Source organism: Drosophila bipectinata, chromosome 3R (assembly GCF_030179905.1).
Source record: "Drosophila bipectinata strain 14024-0381.07 chromosome 3R, DbipHiC1v2, whole genome shotgun sequence".
NCBI classification, from domain to species: Eukaryota; Metazoa; Arthropoda; class Insecta; order Diptera; family Drosophilidae; genus Drosophila; species Drosophila bipectinata.
In genome coordinates, this window is record NC_091739.1 from 19,297,748 (window position 1) to 19,318,344 (window position 20,597).

General features: G+C 41.7%; 5 protein-coding genes across 5 annotated transcripts; 4 read left to right on the forward strand and 1 right to left on the reverse strand.

Moving 5' to 3' along the window:
• Positions 1 to 6,387: 6,387 nt before the first annotated feature.
• LOC108127856 (HEAT repeat-containing protein 3) lies at positions 6,388 to 8,338 on the forward strand. The gene has a single exon (XM_017245154.3). It carries the CDS (start codon positions 6,436 to 6,438, stop codon positions 8,317 to 8,319), a length of 1,884 nt encoding a protein of 627 aa, XP_017100643.2. The 5' UTR covers positions 6,388 to 6,435; the 3' UTR covers positions 8,320 to 8,338.
• A 266-nt stretch (positions 8,339 to 8,604) lies between these two features.
• LOC108127853 (uncharacterized) lies at positions 8,605 to 10,605 on the forward strand. Its single transcript, XM_017245151.3, has 3 exons — positions 8,605 to 8,935; positions 9,223 to 9,617; positions 9,674 to 10,605. Exons 1-3 carry the CDS (start codon positions 8,606 to 8,608, stop codon positions 10,533 to 10,535), a joined length of 1,587 nt encoding a protein of 528 aa, XP_017100640.2. The 5' UTR covers position 8,605; the 3' UTR covers positions 10,536 to 10,605.
• Positions 10,082 to 12,485, reverse strand: LOC108127905 (zinc finger protein 236). Its single transcript, XM_017245230.3, has 2 exons — positions 12,258 to 12,485; positions 10,082 to 12,199 (listed from the first exon to the last, which is right to left on the reverse strand). Exons 1-2 carry the CDS (start codon positions 12,390 to 12,392, stop codon positions 10,694 to 10,696), a joined length of 1,641 nt encoding a protein of 546 aa, XP_017100719.2. The 5' UTR covers positions 12,393 to 12,485; the 3' UTR covers positions 10,082 to 10,693.
• A 194-nt stretch (positions 12,486 to 12,679) lies between these two features.
• TfIIFalpha (transcription factor IIFalpha) lies at positions 12,680 to 14,833 on the forward strand. The gene is made up of 4 exons (XM_017245202.3): positions 12,680 to 12,830; positions 12,887 to 13,806; positions 13,872 to 14,459; positions 14,519 to 14,833. Exons 1-4 carry the CDS (start codon positions 12,807 to 12,809, stop codon positions 14,718 to 14,720), a joined length of 1,734 nt encoding a protein of 577 aa, XP_017100691.2. The 5' UTR covers positions 12,680 to 12,806; the 3' UTR covers positions 14,721 to 14,833.
• Positions 14,834 to 14,942: 109 nt separating this feature from the next.
• On the forward strand, positions 14,943 to 20,217 carry gzl (godzilla E3 ubiquitin protein ligase). Its single transcript, XM_017245203.3, has 9 exons — positions 14,943 to 15,271; positions 16,842 to 17,119; positions 17,181 to 17,353; positions 17,424 to 17,518; positions 17,585 to 17,778; positions 17,843 to 18,038; positions 18,147 to 18,506; positions 18,566 to 18,716; positions 18,782 to 20,217. Exons 2-9 carry the CDS (start codon positions 17,009 to 17,011, stop codon positions 19,122 to 19,124), a joined length of 1,623 nt encoding a protein of 540 aa, XP_017100692.2. The 5' UTR covers positions 14,943 to 15,271; positions 16,842 to 17,008; the 3' UTR covers positions 19,125 to 20,217.
• Positions 20,218 to 20,597: the final 380 nt, after the last annotated feature.

Below are 20,597 nucleotides of genomic sequence, written 5' to 3' on the forward strand. Positions count from 1 at the left end.
TCAAAATCTGGGAACAAAATATTTTTAAGATTTTTTGTCAAATTTTCTGGGCTGTCCCCTTCAAAATGTGCAAAATGCATGTGGAGCCCCGTATGACCCACTGCGAAGGCCATATCTTAGGAAATATTCATCCGATTCTTGAACGGAATACCTTAAACTATTTGTGGATCGAGTCTCCATAAATCTGCATCAAAATCTGGGAACAAAATATTTTTAAGATTTTTTGTCAAATTTTCTGGGCTGTCCCCTTCAAAATGTGCAAAATGCATGGGGAGCCCCATATGACCCACTGCGTAGGCCATATCTTAGGAAATATTCATCCGATTCTTGAGCGGAATACTTTAAACGATTTGTGGATCGATTCTCCATAAATCTGCATCAAAATCTGGGAACAAAATATTTTTAAGATTTTTTGTCAAATTTTCTGGGCTGTCCCCTTCAAAATGTGCAAAATGCATGGGGAGCCCCGTATGACCCACTGCGAAGGCCATATCTTAGGAAATATTCATCCGATTCTTGAACGGAACACCTTAAACGATTTGTGAATCGATTCTCCATAAATCTGGGAACAAAATATTTTAAAGATTTTTTGTCAAATTTTCTGGTCTGTCCCCTTCAAAATGTGCAGAATGCATGGGGAGCCACATATGACCCACTGCGTAGGCCATATCTTAGGAAATATTCATCCGATTCTTGAACGGAATACTTTAAACGATTTGTGGATCGATTCTCCATAAATCTGCATCATAATCTGGGAACAAAATATTTTTAAGATTTTTTGTCAAATTTTCTGGGCTGTCCCCTTCAAAATGTGCAAAATGCATGGGGAGCCCCGTATGACCCACTGCGAAGGCCATATCTTAGGAAATATTCATCCGATTCTTGAACGGAACACCTTAAACGATTTGTGGATCGATTCTCCATAAATCTGGGAACAAAATATTTTAAAGATTTTTTGTCAAATTTTCTGGTCTGTCCCCTTCAAAATGTGCAAAATGCATGTGGAGCCCCGTATGACCCACTGCGAAGGCCATATCTTAGGAAATATTCATCCGATTCTTGAACGGAATACCTTAAACTATTTTTGGATCGAGTCTCCATAAATCTGCATCAAAATTTGGAAACAAAATATTTTTAAGATTTTTTGTCAAATTTTCTGGGCTGTTCCTTCAAAATGTGCAAAATGCATGGGGAGCCCCATATGACCCACTGCGTAGGCCATATCTTAGGAAATATTCATCCGATTCTTGAGCGGAATACTTTAAACGATTTGTGGATCGATTCTCCATAAATCTGCATCAAAATCTGGGAACAAAATATTTTTAAGATTTTTTGTCAAATTTTCTGGGCTGTCCCCTTCAAAATGTGCAAAATGCATGTGGAGCCCCGTATGACCCACTGCGAAGGCCATATCTTAGGAAATATTCATCCGATTCTTGAACGGAATACCTTAAACTATTTGTGGATCGAGTCTCCATAAATCTGCATCAAAATCTGGAAACAAAATATTTTTAAGATTTTTTGTCAAATTTTCTGGGCTGTTCCTTCAAAATGTGCAAAATGCATGGGGAGCCCCATATGACCCACTGCGTAGGCCATATCTTAGGAAATATTCATCCGATTCTTGATCGGAATACTTTAAACGATTTGTGGATCGATTCTCCATAAATCTGCATCAAAATCTGGGAACAAAATATTTTAAAGATTTTTTGTCAAATTTTCTGGTCTGTCCCCTTCAAAATGTGCAAAATGCATGGGGAGCCCCATATGACCCACTGCGTAGGCCATATCTTAGGAAATATTCATCCGATTCTTGATCGGAATACTTTAAACGATTTGTGGATTGATTCTCCATAAATCTGCATCAAAATCTGGGAACAAAATATTTTTAAGATTTTTTGTCAAATTTTCTGGGCTGTCCCCTTCAAAATGTGCAAAATGCATGGGGAGCCCCGTATGACCCACTGCGAAGGCCATATCTTAGGAAATATTCATCCGATTCTTGAACGGAATACCTTAAACGATTTGTGGATCGATTCTCCATAAATGTGCATCAAAATCTGGGAACAAAATATTTTAAAGATTTTTTGTCAAATTTTCTGGTCTGTCCCCTTCAAAATGTGCAAAATGCATGGGGAGCCCCGTATGACCCACTGCGAAGGCCATATCTTAGGAAATATTCATCCGATTCTTGAACGGAATACCTTAAACGATTTGTGGATCGATTCTCCATAAATCTGCATCAAAATCTGGGAACAAAATATATTTAAGATTTTTTGTCAAATTTTCTGGGCTGTCCCCTTCAAAATGTGCGAAATGCATGTGGAGCCCCGTATGACCCACTGCGAAGGCCATATCTTAGGAAATATTCATCCGATTCTTGAACGGAATACCTTAAACTATTTGTGGATCGATTCTTCATAAATCTGCATCAAAATCTGGGAACAAAATATTTTTAAGATTTTTTGTCAAATTTTCTGGGATGTACAAAATCAAAATACCCTTCAATGTACCCTGAAAAAATTTTGCCCACTGGGCCTTTTTCCTTAAATTCGCCACTGAATAAAGTAAAGTAAAGTAAAGTTTAATTTTAAAATAAAAATAAATTAAATGTAAAAACACTTGGGATGGTCTACTTATGCCGGGATTTCATCATTTAGTAGCAATCATTCATCATTTCAAGAAGTATCGATAGCGATTAGAGCTACATATCAATTCCAAATGGATCCTCCAGGGCGACACATGCGTGTCACTCGATGGCCCGACGGAAATTCCAAAAAACTTTGATAGCGTTTTTGATCTATAAACCTCTGATAACGTTGTTATTATATAAAATTAATACCAACAAGAAAGGAAAGCTAACTTCGGGCGGAGCCGAAGTTTATATACCCTTGCAGTTAAAACCGGATTTATATCGCAAACATCGGATATAGTTGGCCGATCCTTATGGCAATAGGAATATATAATCCAATTTTTTACAATACAAAATCTAAAAAAAGTCCCAAACTTCTATCTTCAAAAATACGAAAGCTGATATTTCTACCAAGTACCATTTCCGATCGTTCAGTTATATGGCAGCTATAGGATATAGTCGGCCGATCCGGGCCGTTCCGACTTATATACTGCGTGCAAAGGAAAGAAGGGTGTGTGCAAAGTTTCAGGACGATAGCTTTAAAACTGAGAGACTAGTTTGCGTAGAAACAGACAGACGGACAGACAGACGGACAGACAGACGGACAGACGGACATGCTCATATCAACTCAGGAGGTGATCCTGATCAAGAATATATATACTTTATAGGGTCGGAGATGTCTCCTTCACTGCGTTGCACACTTTTGACCAAAATTATAATACCCTCTGCAAGGGTATAAAAATAATCTTTTTGATTTACTTTTAATGCATTTTTTTAAATTAAATTTAGTCATAGCTTAACGGGCAAAAGATTACATACACTTTTTCGTCCTAATAGTAAAAATAAAATATATTTAAATCGCACATCTTGATTAATGCAAGGATGAATTTTACAAATGGAATAGTACTTCTTCTAAGTGTCGTGAAACATCGAAGCGAATTCGACACAAAAGTTAATTTCCCGCAGCTCAATATTGCAATAGAGGAAATTGATACTGCCATGGGATTTTATCAAGGAAACGCACAAAAAAATGTACGTGAGGCAGCGCGTTTAAATAAAGATGCTCAATCAACTTATCATGACTCTGTTGGCCCGGTATTCAACTGGTGTGGGGAGGCTATTGACAATTTCAACGTTATCCTTCCCCATTTAAAAAAAAGCAAACGTGTCAAATGAAGACAAGGACTTCATATGGAAGAAAACTGTGACTACAATAAACGATGGCCTCATAAAAACTGAAAAATCATTGAAACAATTAGACGACGTTCAAGTTACATCATCCAGAGTGAAGAATTTACTTGAAACCACTTTACATGACACGTATATAGATTTCGAATCAAACGGTTATTACGGAAGAAAGAAAAATGATATCCAAAAGAGTATATACAAGTATGCGAGTGAGATAAACACATATAATATGCTGCAATATATTGCTATTGTAAACATTGCTAGTATTGGTATTGAGGAAAAAAAAACTGAACAACGGGATATTGAACAAAAGTTTCAAAGAATCATACCCAAAATTAGACGTGCAAGTCAAGTAGCAGAAACGTTAGTTATTCCCTATTTGGAAGAGGACATCACAAACTTGGTTACACTTAGGGGAAAAACTGGTACAGTGGACAACGTAAGTTACTGCATATTGATACATTTTTATAAACATTGATAGTAAATATATTTAAATTATTACTTTTAGCTAAACCCACTCTTAAAAATCGAAAGTGTGACTCTACGGACATCGTTCGCGGGTCCCATTCAGGATTTGATTGACCAATGCGGAAAATATAGGTGGTGGCATGGAAAAAATTAAGTCTATGAAATATGCATACTTTTAATAGGATTAGTTCTGTTATTTAACTTTTATTCACCGAACCTGTTCGAATATAACCACTAAAATTGTTTCTTATTTTTTAAGAATTTCGTCTATGTACGAATCTATTTTAATCAGCTTTCAATTTAACACCTTTATTACGGATTTTTTAATCACAAAATTTCTGCTAATATTATCAATAAACTTGTTTCTTACTTAAATACATTTTATAAGAACTTTTCAATGAAGATTTTGTGCAAATATAATCAAAAAAATTTGTTTTTACCGAAAGGTGAATACGTTTTTGAGAAAAAAATATTTAAAAAAAATTACATATTTTATGATTATATTGTCAGTACTAAAGTTTTACTGTAGAGCTTTCTAAAGCTTTGTTTTACGTACATACATAGTATATCCTTTGTTTCTTTATCTCAAAGTACATATGTACGTATTCTTAATTTGTTTTTGAGGTTGAACTTGTAGTCCCTGTAATCTCAGTCACAGTCCCCAGTCTTCCAGTCTGTATAGACAATATTGTGAGAGACGTGAGACTACAAACCAGCAATTACGGACCCTGCTTTTTTTGCCATGGTACATCTTTCTAATGGACTTTTACTGCTCCTAAGCATTGTGAAACATCAAAGCGAGTTTGACACAAAAGTCAAACTTCCTGAGCTAGAAAATGCAATCGGAAAAATCGAAATCGCTGTCGGAGTATATCATGATAAAGCTAAAAGCAAACTGGATCGCGCTCGCGGCTTAAATAGGGCTGCCATTGTAAATTACCAACAATCTATTAGACCGGTATTCGAGTGGTGCGACTTGACCATTGGAAAATTCAACCATGTCCTGCCCCACATCAAAGAGAAAAATATGACAACGGACGATAAAGACTACATATGGGGTGTGACAGTCAATACACTGCACGATGGTCTAAATAAAACTCTTCAGTCTCTGGATCTATTAAATGATGTTCAAAACAAATCATATGAAATTACCAATTTATTAGCTGACCTTTTGCACGACTTACACAACGAGTTTGGTCCACAAGGCTTATTCGGAAGTGTAAACCATGTTTTAGATACAACTATTAAAAATGTAAGAAAGAATTTGCACATTCCATTTTATGATCTTGCTGGTGAAATTGCTGGAAATATCGAAATCCAGAAAAAGGAGTTACATGAACAATTTCTCTGTATCAAGGGAAAAATTGAATACGCCAGTCAAATAGCCAAAACAGGTGTCAATCCATACCTCGAAGAGGATAAAACTAACTTGTTAGTCCTTAGAGGGAAAACCAAGGACGCAGACTTTGTAAGTTTTTCAAAAAAAAAAAAAAATGTTTAAATATTATGTCTACTTGGTATTTTTAGAGCAACCCTCTTCTGACCTTCGACAGTCCAACAATGCGGGCTTTGTATATTCCTATCCTACAGGATTTAATAAGCCAGTGTCGAAACTACAACTTATGGCATAAATTACAAACTTAAAAAATGTAAACTTCAGTTTGTGTAGGTCCACAATTTATTTGATGTAAAATGCATATTAGCGTTACAAATAAAAATATGTAATTTTTTTCATATTTAAAGCCATATCAAAGCTTTAGATAATAAAAACCTTTTGACTATATTATATTTCGGTGGAACTTAAAGTAAAATTTAATTAAAAAAAACTTTAAAAAAAATTTTTAAATTTGTTTCGTATAAATCTGGCAGCCCCACTCGATAGCAACTATCGATAAGTTTATAGCACACATGTATATAGCACAATTTTATAGAAATAAGGTCGCTACAATCAAATGCTTTTTTAGTTGCCTTTATACAATTCTTAATTTAAACAAAAATTATTCTTAGATGGTCAAATAAACATCCTATGTACATAATATATTATATTCGATATACAGGTAAAATCGGCTTAAGAATATGATGTTTGAAGTTATCGATATACTCATATTTAAAATAATCAACAACACGTGCAACTGACGGCTAGGGAAATGGGTAAAACACGGAAAGTGAAGACCCGAAATCCGTCCGGAATGGACACCTCCACAGGACTAGAGACTGATGCTGGAGGAGAGGGCGAGGTGGAAGGATGTGGTCCCATCGAAGCGATATGTTTGCACCTGCAGCGCCCCGACGTGGAGGACAAACTGAATGGACTGCATTCCTTTGCTGTTCTGGCGCTGCGAAAGGAAAAAGTGCGAGAGATTTGTGAGAGCGAACTGGTCAGGATTGCGGCTCCATTGCTGTGTGACAAGGAGAGCGCTATTCGTGACGCAGCTGCCGGCGCCTTCCGGAACCTATCAGTTTTTGGATCGGAGGTCTGTGACTTTCTGGTGGACAACGACATACTGACTGCGCTGCTGTCTCTGCTCCTGGAGTACGATCTGACCAAAGGTGGCTTTGAAACCGAATTGCAAGCCGACATTTTCCTTCAGGCCATCCATCTGCTCCGGAATCTATGCGAGAGCTCCCCCACAGCCACCGAAGCCTTCAACCAGGCCAACTTCCTCGGCAGACTGCTGCTATGCCTGGATTATCGCAAATTTGGCTTGGAGATATCGTTGTCAGTGGCCCAACTGGTGCTAGTAATATCAGAGAACAACTCTTCCTCGTGGAACCTTCTGGCTAGCGCCGGCATATTACCCGAGCTGCTGGCTATTCCAGCGGAGAGTCACGGTCATCTTTATCTTAGCGCTTTGGCAGCAGGGATACTGTGCAATGTACCCGCATGCTCGGCTGCCCACACGAAAGAGATCTTAACTGGCTTGGACACGCTGCTCAGTATTGATTCCCAATCCCAGCTGGTAAACTGCAGAGCACAGATACAGGACGTGAAATCAAAAAACGAAGCTCCTGTTCTGGAAATATCTATGGAAACCGAAGAACTACCAGAATCCCAAAACGTGAACGAAAACAAATCCGATCAGAGCGACGCAGAAGCTGTGTTGAAGAACTTGGAACACCTGCTAGACGGTCAGCGCTTGGTGGCGGAGATTATAACCAATTTAGGGTCCAGTGATGATCAGAGCAACTGGGACTCTGCCTCCGACCAGTCAGAGACTGAAAGCGTGGCCGACTACGACATGGAAGATGATACAGAAGAGAGCGGAGCAGGAGGACTACCAGCTAATTTTGTAGAGACCATCAAACTGAACAACGTTGTCCAGAAACTTTGGCTGAAAGCACAACCCTTGGATCCCACTCTGGAGAAACTCTTGGCTCAGCATGAGAACCTGCGGGAAAAGGTCTCCAAGCTGCGGGTATCTTACCTCATCTGTTTGCAGAACCTGTGCAATGTATTGTCTGTTGAGGATCTGGGTGGACACACTGAGATCTACAACATGTGGATGAACCTTGGCCAGCAGGCGTTCAAGGGCTCCGAGGAGGTGCCAGTGATGGAAGCCATCACCTCTCTGATGCGCTCCACGCTCAGTTTGCTCAAGTCCCGGCGAGAACTCTTCGGCCAAATGACCGAAAACGATTTGAATATGATCATCGAGGGAGCCAGCAAGTGTACAGTAATGGACATCCGGGTCAACTGGAACCGCATGCTGGGAACTCTGGGATCGCTGCTTCCAGAACAGCTGGTTAAAGCCATTGTTCTCTTCCTGCTCAATGCTTGTGCCCAGGAGGAGGATCTGTGGGCCCTCTCGGAAGGGCTGGACGCTTTAATGGACATTTTCGCCGTGGAAGACTGGCCCCAAATCATCGCCGAGCTGCAAATGTGCGAACGAATCCAAGCCCTGGAAGAGATATTCAAGTCCAAGCTGAGACAACAGCGCCGCGATCTAAAGGAACGTCGCGCCACCATCTACACGGTTAAGACGAATTTTGCCCGATTCGTCTCATATTTAAACAAGAACTGTAAACAATAAAAATGACCAACCAAAAAAATTTTAATATTATTTTTTTTAATATTAAGTACCTTTTAAAAAATATTAACTTTCTAAATGTGGGAAAAAGATTTCGATTTTATCAAGGTGTAGAAGCTCTATTAAGGTATAGGTTGGTATTAAAGAGCATTTAGAGATTGGAAAAATAAATACTTTACAATTGGTTTTAATAAAATGGATTTTAAAATTATCCCTGCTAATAATTTAAAATTTAACACCTTGATAGCTTGGAAAAAAATACTTTAACAACTATAGCTAGTACTTGAAAATGTCTGAAAGAATAAAGTTGGTCCTAAGCGCTCTTTTGGTTCTCGGTTTGGTGATTCATGTAACCATAGGTCAGGATGCGACGACAGGGGCTGCTGGTACGACAGCTCCACCAACGACACCAGCTCCAGGAACAACACCAGCACCAGCAACGAACTCAACTCCCCCAGGAGGCGGCAATGGAACTCAGCCAGGAAACGGACATGGATCAAACGCAACACACCCTTCTGCATCCTCGCCAAAAGATGATGGACCCGATGAATCTGTCGACTACTGCGTACCCTCGATGTGCCCGCCTGGACACCACCATGTGGCATGCAACGTTTCAGTGGTAAGTATACGAAGTTCTTTATTTTAGATACCGTGACTAATAAAATAAATAGCAATTGCTTTCCCACATGTTTAGTGTGTAATTTTAAAAATATATTTTAGTTTTAAGTAATACAAATTTTTAAAGGTAAGACGATGACGTAATTTAACGGACATTAACGTCTAAGTTTTCAAGCTTTTATTGTCTGTCGTCATACTATTATAATTCTAGTAAACTTTTAGCGCAAAAATATAAATTAACACCTATATAAATTAATAAATTTTTTTTTTAAAATTTAAATATTTAAGACGATGCGACCCTCCTGCGCTTTAGACGCCGATACTGTGGACATCACCGAAAAGCTTAGGAATTTTCTATTAAAAACCCTCAACGAACTGCGGAACAAGGTGGCCAAAGGTGGCTTCAGCGGGCTAACACCTGCTGCTAGGATGGCCTCTGTGAGGTGGGATCCGGATCTGGCCTACTTGGCGGAGTTCAACGTACGGAAATGCTATATGACCCACGACGATTGCAGGAGCACTAAAAAGTTCCCGAATGCTGGCCAGGCCGTGGCGTATCGAGGCTTTAAAGGTAAGGTCCCAGACCTGGAGGACATTATAAAGGATTGCTTCGGAATGTGGATGAAACAAAACCTCCACGCCCATATGGCTGACGTACTGAAGTACAAGGGACACAAAATCGGGTATGAAATGGAAAAACTTTGAGAAAACTGCTTTAAAATTTTAATTCATTTTCCAGACCGCCAATATACAACTTCTTACAACTGATGGTGGATCACAGTGATCATTTGGGCTGTGCCATTCTGCAGCAGACTTACAATGGATGGCGCCAAACCTATCTGACCTGCAACTTTGCCTCGGCACCCATACAGGGGAAACACGTCTTCGCCACCAGCGGGACGGCGGGTACGGGATGCCAAACAGGAAAGCATCCAACTTATGCTCATCTGTGCTCCGAAAAGGAAACATATGCCAAGGAAGATCCTAAGGCTGATTTCACCTATCTTCGGGCGGAGGATGAGCCAGATACTCTGCTACAATCATGGATTTACGACGATTCGGATAACCAGGACGACTTGGAATATATCCACCATGGAATACACATTATAATGCCCGATCACGAGGAATTCGAATTTTTGCAAGCAGCTGATGGTACAACTGCTGCGGCTGGTGGGACTACCGCAGCTCCAGCGGCTGGTGGGACTACCGCAGCTCCAGCAGCTGGTGGGACTACCGCAGCTCCAGCAGCTGGTGGGACTACCGCAGCTCCAGCGACTGGTGGAACTACCGCAGCTCCAGCCGGAAACATAACAGCTGCAGGAGGAAACAATACAACTGGAGGCGGGGGAGCAACACAGGCCACCGGAGAAGATGAGAACACGGAGGCAGAAGCTCTAGCCGAACCAACTACTGCGGCTCCCGACCTATCTGCACTCCAGAGAAAGTTTGCACGCTTCATATTCCTAATGGACCTGGCAGAAACACGGAGCTCCCATCGGAACTATGTGATCACAACGAGTAACCACGCGGTGAAAGATAATCACCACATGAATTCCACAAAAAAGAGTAAGAAAGCAGCCAGGAGCCGGATGAATATTTAAAGTAGTCCTACAAGGACATTATTTGATATTTAATATTTAATAAAATCAAGCAGGATCCTTAAATTAACAATCATTTCAAGAACCCCAAGATTATAATACAAAAGTCCTTAGAAAGTCCCTATTTAGAAGCTAAAATTAAGCTTTATTGTCAAAATAGACTACATCTGTAACTTCTCAGGGTTCATTGTTTTCCAGATGGCTTCGATGCGCCGATTAGCTTCTCGTAGGTGGCTTAACATCGACTCGAACCCTGATTCTGGAATGACGCCGGCTCTGCGGCAGTTGGGGACGTGACGATCGTAACGCCACTTGGTCTTGAACGTCATGTCGCAATGCTCGCACATCATGCACTCCCCATTCACATCGTCCTCGTCATCCTCACAGGAATAAGCCCCTACAGATTGTCGTTTGGGACTAGGCCATTTGGGTTCCGGCTTGATGAGCAGTTGCGTATTGTTCTTGCGTCGCAGCTCGTCCTGATGATTGTAACGAATGTGGTTCAAGATCTTCGTCGTACTAGTTTTTGTGCGATCACAAATGCTGCACTTAAGGTAGGAACGGTATGGTAGGTGCTTAAAGCAATGCTTCTGCAATTGCGAACGCTTCGTGGATGGCTGTACTTCGTGGCATTGTAGGCACACTGCCTGCCCGGGCTCCTGGATCTTGAAGCTGTTCTCGATAATGTGCTCAAAGTCGTGCTTGTTGAACACATGCGCCCTCCAGCCTTCCATCGATGCGATCTCTTTGCCGCACTTGGGACAGAGGTAGGAGATAAGCTTCATTAGTCCGTTGTTTGACACTTCCGACTCAGAATCGTGAGTGGGCGTGCTAGAAATACGTCGTCGCTTTGCTGCCTGACTTTGACAGTCCGACTTCATTTCCTTTTTCAGCTGAGCTACTTCCTCCTTTCCGAGCGCATCGATTTCGATTATGACCACCTCCTCGGCTTGTGATCCACCTGCAGATCTGTCTTCCCTTTTTTCCTTGCCGGGCGGACCGGAATCATCGAAAAACTCCTGACACAGGGCATCCAATTCGGCTTCGAATTTCAGTGGCTTTCCTTCCTCCTTTCGGACAATGTCCTCGTATGCATTCAGACATCTGTCCAGGTTCTGTTCACTGGCATTGGTCTTAGCTGCGGCTGAGGAAACTGAACCAGATGATGACGCCGTTGCTGCTGGTGTGGTAGTAGGCGATTTATCCACCTCGGTTTGGAGATCAATGTCCATCAGAGCCTTTTGCAATAAATCTCTGCGCTGTTTTGGACCGCTACCCCGAGGGCGACCACGCTTGGCCGGCACTTTTACAGTCCCTCCCGTATTTCCATTGCTGACTGCTGCTGTAGCTGCTGCTGCAGCCGCTTCTTTATCCTGCTGTTGCTGCCGCTTCATCTGACGCAGCTTGGTCTCATACTTCTCGATCTCGCGCAAGTGTGTCTCTAGCAGATGCGTGTTCAGGGCCCTGCGCCTGGTGTATGCCATGCGGCAATGCACGCACCGGTAGGTTTCACTGTGCTCCAGGTGCATGAAGTAATGATACTGGAGCAGTGCGATTGTCTTATGGGCGTTCTCCACCCACTTAAAGCAGAGCTGGCACTCGTGAAACCGTTCATCGATCTGGATAAAGTTAAAGTCCGAGTAGGTCTTCTTCAGATATTCATGTTTCTGTGGGAATTAATACAATTATTAAACCAACTTTAGTGAAAGACTGATATAAACTTGCCGTATTTAAATGCTGACGCCATTCGACCTGGGTGCGAAACGCCTTACCGCACTCCGGGCAAATGTATACCATGTGTGCCTCCAGGCGGGCATTTAATCGGCTCTGCTCATCCGATAATGCCACGTTTCGCGACATTTTTTTATTTTCCACCTCCTTTTCCTGTTTTCAGAAAGCAAACAAAAATTTAAACGCTTATTAAAACCTAGAGATGGGCCTAACTACTTAATTACGATAAGTATTTTATCGATTTCCTGATATCGATTTTTTATTTTCATAAAATTGGTCGAGTAATTTATAGAACTTTAATTTTTTTTCAAAGTATAATCTTTCTCACAGGCTGGTTTTAAAAATATGGTACATTAAAAATATTTCAAATACGAAATTTGTTAATTAAAAATTAATCGATATTTATTCCAGCACTTCGTGAAACGGTTGTCCATCACCCACAAGCAAGAGTCTGTCCTGCGGTCGCGGGACAAATAATTTTATAACTTCTACTCAGATTACAATAGTTTTAAGCTATAAAGTGAAAATTTACCTAGTATTAATATGTCAAGCTTAGCAAAGCCGTCGGTAAGAAACCGATTTGTTAGACCCCGATTTTTTTGTAACATTTCATCTTATTGCAGTCAACCGCTGGTTCCAGTGGGAGCTCCACGTCCGCAGCCGCCGCTTCTGCCGCAGCCTCGAATGCAGCTGCCTCCTCCTCTTCCAATGTACAGGAATTCAAAATTCGGGTGCCCAAGATGCGGAAGAAGCACCATGTTATGAGATTCAATGCCACCCTTAATGTGGATTTCGCCCAATGGCGAAATGTGAAGCTGGAGCGAGAAAACAATATGAAGGAGTTCCGGGGCATGGACGAGGATCAGCCCAAATTTGGCGCTGGCTCTGAGTACAACAGGGATCAGCGAGAGGAGGCGCGCCGCAAGAAGTTTGGTATCATAGCCAGAAAATACCGCCCAGAAGCACAGCCCTGGATCCTAAAAGTGGGCGGCAAAGCAGGGAAAAAATTCAAGGGAATACGTGAAGGGGGTGTGGGTGAGAATGCGGCATTTTATGTGTTCACCCATGCCCCTGATGGCGCAATCGAAGCATATCCCCTTAATGAATGGTACAACTTCCAACCCATCCAGCGCTACAAATCCCTGTCAGCTGAGGAGGCGGAACAGGAGTTTGGACGGCGGAAAAAGGTGATGAACTACTTTTCACTTATGTTGCGGAAGCGGTTGCGAGGTGACGAGGAGGAAGAGCAGGACCCAGAGGAAGCGAAGCTCCTTAAGGCGGCCACGAAAAAGTCAAAGGAACTGAAGATTACTGATATGGACGAGTGGATTGATTCCGATGATGAATCTGAATCGGAGGATGAAGAGGAAAAGAAGAAGAAAAAGGAGCAGGAAGATAGCGACGATGATAAGGCCAAGGGGAAAAAAGGAGCCGACAAAAAGAAGAAAAAGAAACGAGATGTGGACGACGAGGCGTTCGAGGAGTCCGACGACGGTGATGAGGAAGGAAGAGAAATGGATTACGACACGAGTTCCAGCGAAGAGTATGTATCCCAACCGGAACAAGTTGTCTCCCTATCGAAAATACATATAACATATCTTATTTTAGTGAGCCGGATCCGGAGGCCAAGGTTGACAAGGACATGAAGGGCGTTGCAGAGGAGGATGCCCTGCGGAAGCTACTCACCTCCGATGAGGAGGAGGAGGACGAGAAGAAGTCAGATGATTCGGACAAGGATGAGGCCGATGGCGAAAAGAAAAAGAAGGATAAAAGCAAGGACGATGCTTCCAAGGACAAGAAGAAAAAGAAACCGGGCAAGGACGACAAGAAGGGCAAGACGAACGGCAGTGGCGGCGACTCTTCTACAGACTTTAGCTCAGATAGCACCGACTCTGAAGACGACCTCAGCAACGGCCCACCCAAAAAGAAGCCAGCCTCGAAGGAAAAAGAAAAAGAGAAGGATAAAGAAAGTGCAACGACCAGCAGTAAAGCTTCAACGAGCAGTAGCAGCAATGCTAATAAATCAAGGTCTGCCACCCCAACCTTATCGACAGATCCCAAGCGTAAGATGAACAGCCTGCCCAGCGACCTAACCGGCTCGGACACCAGCAACAGTCCAACCAGCACTCCGGCCAAGCGACCCAAGAACGAGATCAGCACTTCACTGCCCACCTCTTTCTCCGGGGCCAAAGTGGAGTAAGTTTCTTTTAGATATAACCCGTTGAAGTTCCTTTTTAATTCCTGGTTTTTTTCAGGGACTATGGCATTACTGAGGAGGCAGTACGTCGTTACCTGAAGAGGAAACCACTCACCGCCACCGAACTTCTCACGAAATTCAAGAACAAGAAGACTGGCGTCTCGAGCGACCGTTTGGTCGAGACCATGACCAAAATCCTCAAAAAGATCAATCCCGTCAAGCACACGATTCAAGGGAAAATGTATCTCTGGATCAAGTAGGCTCCAATCATGTGATTTTTATTCTTTTTTTAATCCAAACGCATAATTGTTCCACTAAAATATATATAATCCTTTAGTTGAATATATACTGGATTTATTAAAACAGCAGAAAAGATATTTTTCTCAAATTTAATTCAAAACTAGGTGGCAGCTCCTTTTGGGGCTGCCAGCCTGAAAGATAGAATTTCCAATCCGATAACATTAACAATCGATGTTTGTCAGGAACACTGTCATCTCCAACACTTTTGTGTGTGGGATGCAAATTCTAATACCCAATAATTAGCGAGCGAACCCAAAGTGGCCCCCTAGAGCGAGTGTCATGCCCAGGAAAACCCCATCCAGGCGTTCCTGTTGAATTCTGACCTGGGCGGATTAGAACTCCGCTGATCTAACGCGAAGTCAGTAAAGTAAAACGCAATTAAGCGATGGCGACGAGTGCTGCTGGGGCGAACGAGTATTGAAAAGTCGGATTGGATATATGTATGAAGGAATAAGCCTAAAAGCAAGTTAAAAACACCAAACCCAGACCCAGTGAGACAAACAGAAATCAAGTGAGTTTGTGGTGAATGCACCTAAATGAAAATAAAAAAGAAAAACACAGGAAATCGACCAGCTCAGCTGCTTTGTTGTGTTAATTAAACGCACACACTCACTCACCCACCCATACAGATTCACATGTCCGAGCAGATACGCCTGAAAAAAAGCATAACAAAGCGAATTTACGAAATTAAACTTCATGAACTTCTGCCTGGCACTTCTAATTGGGCGTATTTCTACCTGTTACCACCTGGAATTTGCATTTATTTAGATTCTGAAATAGTCTTCCACAAGGAAAACCTTGAGACCCTCAGTCCCACCTTGTAAAGTTCAAGGTATGCCCCTCTGCATGTAACTGTTTGTGTGTGCGAGTGGGCGGATGGGTGGCTGGTGCGTGCGGCTGTCTAGAAACTAATTTGTAAGGTGATATTGGCCTCCAAGCTGTGCGGTTTTTAGCAGAAAATACTTCAACAGAGAAATATTTAAAGGAATCTTGAAAATGTTTGTCATAATATTTTACTAGCACTTCCAACAGTATCTAGTTTCATATTTAAGATACCCAGCCCTATAGGGAATAGGACTTGTAAGACTTAAATATAGATGCGAATCGAGCAATAAAAAAATGTAATTCTTATTCAACCAGTTCTTTGATATTCAACCGGACGCACGCGTCTCCCCAGATTGAATTTCGCAGCGGAATGGCTCTCTGTGCCTCCCATTAATTGTTTACACATTCAATAAAAACAAAGTCACGTTCTCATTAAAGTCGCTGATTCGCTTGTCTATCGATGTGCTAATGCCAGTGACGTTCTCTTTGTTGAATTGTGAATTTAATACAATTTGTGACATATTTGCACACCGTCCCAGTTAGTGTGTGGTGTGTGCCCAAAATGTTAACAACTTTAATAATTTTTTTGAGACAAAAAAAAACTTTCCACATTTGTATCTGGAGCCTAAGCAGTTCTACCAAGCGACTAAGTTCTGCTTCTCCTATCTGCGAACCCCCATCGTGAGTCATTTTCTTCTCAACCGGCAAGCAGACCCGTTTATTTTGATAAACTACTGACCGTTCTCTAAAGAATACCATTTTTTAGATTGGTGCTAATATCATTTGAGGGAAATTCAAGCTACAACAGCCATCCAAACGTCATAGTTCTTTTCCAGATTCAACTGCATGTATGCCTATATATATTGTAGATATTTTCTGGAAACTAAAATGACCATTGCCGGCGCTGTGTCAACAAACAAAACAGCTGTCGTCGAGCAGCGTGACTGAGAAAAAGTACAATTTTGCAGAATCAACACCCCCCGCACATTATACACTTGCAGGCAAAATAAAAAAAAAATATATACAACAATCGCAAGCCGTTTATCTTATCGGGCGAGCTGTTTGTTTGCCATTGAATCGCCGAGCCAAAAACCCGCGGGTTGCCTTCGGGAACGTCCTCATTTACACCATCATTCAGGTTAATAGTACCCTTTAGTTTAATACTTTAGTACAAATAAGTGAAAGTATTATAACCTGCCAGCACTATATTCTTTTATCAGAATTGTTTAATCATTGTTACTCATCTTACTTTACAGACCGAGCCTTGATCGCAAACAGTCGCTGGCCCTGGCACATAGATGAGAAATGCCAATAGTGCGGATGGTAAAGAAACAAAGCAGCAGCAGAGGATACCGTGGACTTGAAGAATAACAGAGTTAAAGAGGACTCTACTGAGACCAGACGTCGTGGCCAGGCTGGCAAAATGTGTCTGAAAAGTTGCCTCGTAATTACCCTTCTGGGTCTCAGCCTTGTCTGCAATGAGGCGACTCTGGTCGATGGACATGTTCTTGTCTTTCGTAGAATCACAAATCAGGCAAGCCACTCAGATTCTTCTATAATGAGTTTAAATTAATTATATGCTTTGATTGTTGCAGTTGATTGAGGAGTTTAATGCCTTGCCAGCACAGTTCGGTCCCTCGTTTCCGACCAATGGCATTAAAGTGTTCGTTGTGCCAGCGATGCCGAATTCCTTTGCTTGTGGCCACCTGGATAGGCCACCGCACCTTAATTATCCAACCGGTGCTAAATTTGTGGCTCTAATATCACGGTAACTAAAAGCATTATTAAAGTCTCAATTAAATGACTAAGTTTTCTAATTCTTTTCATTGTTTTTGCAGCGGTGGTGAGTGCACATTTGAGCGAAAGGTGCGAGTGGCTCAGAACGCCAGCTATTCTGCTGTGATTGTTTACAATAATGAAGGAGATGACTTGGGTAATTATCCATTTAAATGTATATTCTGAGCTTTATTATACCTCCATTTTGTACTTTTATTTTTAGAGCAAATGTCCGCCGATAACAGGACGGGCATCCACATACCATCCGTTTTTGTGGGCCACACGTCGGGCAAGGCCCTAGCCACCTACTTCACGCCCGAGGTGGTGCTTATCATCAACGATGAGCTTCCCTTCAACATCAATACCCAACTAATATTGCCCTTCTCCATACTGATTGGCCTGTGCTTTATTATCATGGTAAGTGATCCAAGCTTCATTATTATTTTCTTCTGATATGACTTCTTTGTTTGGTGGCTGTCAGGTTATCTATATGATCTACAAGTGCATCAGAGAGCAGAGACGACTGCGTCGCCACCGACTGCCAAAGAGTATGCTGAAGAAGCTCCCAGTGCTCCGCTACACAAAGAACAATGTGAACAACAAGTACGACACCTGTGTGATCTGTCTGGAGGACTTTGTCGAGGACGACAAGTTGCGTGTCCTGCCTTGCTCACATCGTAAGTGAATCATTTTTTTGTCATTTGAAACTAAACTCGTGGGTTTTGAGAAGATAATGATAATATGAGTAAGAGCCTATAGCTAATCTGGACTATGTTTTTTTTTAGCGTACCACACACACTGCATCGATCCTTGGCTAACCGAAAATCGCCGCGTCTGTCCCATTTGTAAGCGCAAGGTTTTTACGAAGGGCGCAACGCGTGCAAGTCGGAGTCGACAGCCTTCTTTGGATAACGTCACGGACACGGATGACGACACGACCCCGCTGCTGCAGCAACAATCCAGCACTCGCCAGTCGACACAATCGAGTTCCGCCTCTTCGGCCGTGGAAGCTGCTGGTGGTAGCAGTACGAATGTGGGAGCAGCCGCTGCTGCTGCTGCTGGAACCACCAGGCACGGCACATTCCGACGGGGGGACGCTGGTAGGAATCCGTTCGAGGAGACACAGAGTTCGGACGACGAGAATGGTGGGTCTACCAGTGAAATGATATAATTGTTACACTAACTAATCGACTTGCTTGTGCAGCCCTGCTGGACTCGGCTGTACGTCCGGCCACATCGTCCGGAGTTCCACATGAACGGATCAATCCCTTCGATCGGGCCCCCAATTTGCCAGCCAATTTGGCTGAACAGTTCAGCGGAGAACGTCCATCGATCTGGTCTCGAATCAACTTCAAGTAATTACTCTCAGAATCTCACATTAGATGCTCTGATATTTAAGGCCTTCTTTTAATTATTTCAGCTTCCTGTTCCGCCGCCAACCGAATACAATCAGCGTTGCGGCTCCACCTTATCTGGAGCATGTAGAGTCCGGCACTGGAGCCATGGGCTTGCCCGCGACGGGGACAGTTGCCGTGGCCACACCCGCCTCGAACAACATCCTCAATCCGAATTTAAGCGGCTCCTTCAAGGACGACGACGATATGCCACCGCATCGCTCCATCTATGAACCAATTGCAATCAGCACGCCTGCCACGGAGTCGGCGATGGCCGACGATTCGGCGTTCCTGCAAACGCCAACGCAAGGCGGCATAGGTGTGGCCGCCTTGCCAAATAGCGGCACCGATCGCCAGTTTCTCATATGAGGCGAGTCCTTCGCCCCGAGTCCTTAGTCCGTAGGTTGTCACCGATCCTTGAGCCGAGAAATGTTGTATATGTTTCGGTTTTAACTGGGAACGTGCTTCAATGTTTTTCGTTTTGGGTTCGCTATTTATACTGTTAGCTGCCAGCTTCCAGCTGCTTTGTTTTAAACAATTAACTAATGTTTATTATTAATATTAATAAATATGTAGCCGATCCTTGTGTTGGCCTGTGCGCAGGACCAAACCAACGCCCCCTACCCCACAGACACAAACAACACACAAACACCCAAAAACACGTCATTTATATGCGTATACAAATTGTGATTTATTTTATATACATTTTACAATTAACCCAATCGGCACTACTAGAGAACGATGCCCCGCCTGCAACTTCCAAAAATACAATAAAAAAAAAAAGAAAAGAAATCGAAAAGTAACTAAGAAAATGCGTAAAATACTTGTAAGATTGAATTGTTTACCTGATTCGGATTAATCAAAGATTTTTGTTTTTATTATTTCTAATTTAAACACAAATACACGTAAAACAATCACACTGATTATACAATTAAACTGATTTAAGGAATTACTGATGAGTTTATTTTGAAAGCATTGTTTTATGAGATCTGTTATTCAAGAAACAAAGGAAATTAAATCAAACACTTGATTATGTGGCACTGGCCTGTATATTGTACATTATTCTCGATTTAACTAATTTTAAGTTAACTAAATATACATATAGTGTATAATCCCCGTTCGATGCCCGTTATTAGGTCAGAGGAATACTGTCAAATATGATCAAATTATATTTCGAGTCAATGTCGTTGCCACACTCTCCGATAAGAGTAGAAAACTTAAGCGCTAGTTTTGTGATTCTTTTTTCCCCAAGAAAATAAAAAAAATAAACACACAGATTCAAAAACACCTATTAATTAGAAAAGCAACTGATAAAAAAAAAACTGTTCACAACAAAACGAAATCAATTAGGGCATAGATGCATTCGAAGAGGAATATATTTAGTGATGCTGTGGCGCAGTGTAATTTAAATTTAATTTACATTCAAATAATAAATAAACGTAATGGATATAAACAAAAACAAGTGGTTTGTTTGTTTTATTTTATGATATAGAAATGGTATTCCAAGAAACTGGTAGATAAGAAAATACTTTTAAAACTATCTCAAAAAGTGGTCTTTAATCTTGTACGTAATTATGGTAGCCAGAGAAGAATATAAATATCGGGGTCTCTATAAAGTTTCCACACTCTTCTGGATTTAAATCAGAAGAAACTCTTTTCTTTAATTTTCCTATATATTCTTTAGTTTTCAGAAAAGGTTTTCAAACAAAACTATAGAACTATCTGAAGAATACAGATTTGAAAAACTTTAGGTTTAAGTAGTATTCGTTTCATAATATCCAGGCCATTATGACTTTCATCTATGTATATATACCTACCTCAGTTAGTATCCATTTTTCTTAT

Excerpts from the sequence above, each read along its gene's own strand:
- LOC108127856 (XM_017245154.3), top strand. The coding sequence starts at position 6,436 with ATGGGTAAAACACGGAAAGTGAAGACCCGAAATCCGTCCGGAATGGAC.
- LOC108127905 (XM_017245230.3), bottom strand. The coding sequence starts at position 12,392 with ATGTCGCGAAACGTGGCATTATCGGATGAGCAGAGCCGATTAAATGCC. Across the intron at positions 12,200-12,257 it reads GGCGTCAGCATTTAAATACG|AAACATGAATATCTGAAGAA; the intron begins GCAAGTTTATAT and ends TAATTCCCACAG.
- gzl (XM_017245203.3), top strand. The coding sequence starts at position 17,009 with ATGTGTCTGAAAAGTTGCCTCGTAATTACCCTTCTGGGTCTCAGCCTT. Across the intron at positions 18,507-18,565 it reads GAGTTCGGACGACGAGAATG|CCCTGCTGGACTCGGCTGTA; the intron begins GTGGGTCTACCA and ends TTGCTTGTGCAG. Across the intron at positions 18,717-18,781 it reads TGGTCTCGAATCAACTTCAA|CTTCCTGTTCCGCCGCCAAC; the intron begins GTAATTACTCTC and ends TAATTATTTCAG.
- TfIIFalpha (XM_017245202.3), top strand. The coding sequence starts at position 12,807 with ATGTCAAGCTTAGCAAAGCCGTCG. Across the intron at positions 13,807-13,871 it reads GACACGAGTTCCAGCGAAGA|TGAGCCGGATCCGGAGGCCA; the intron begins GTATGTATCCCA and ends ATCTTATTTTAG. Across the intron at positions 14,460-14,518 it reads TTCTCCGGGGCCAAAGTGGA|GGACTATGGCATTACTGAGG; the intron begins GTAAGTTTCTTT and ends GGTTTTTTTCAG.
- LOC108127853 (XM_017245151.3), top strand. The coding sequence starts at position 8,606 with ATGTCTGAAAGAATAAAGTTGGTCCTAAGCGCTCTTTTGGTTCTCGGT. Across the intron at positions 8,936-9,222 it reads TGGCATGCAACGTTTCAGTG|ACGATGCGACCCTCCTGCGC; the intron begins GTAAGTATACGA and ends TAAATATTTAAG. Across the intron at positions 9,618-9,673 it reads TACAAGGGACACAAAATCGG|ACCGCCAATATACAACTTCT; the intron begins GTATGAAATGGA and ends TTCATTTTCCAG.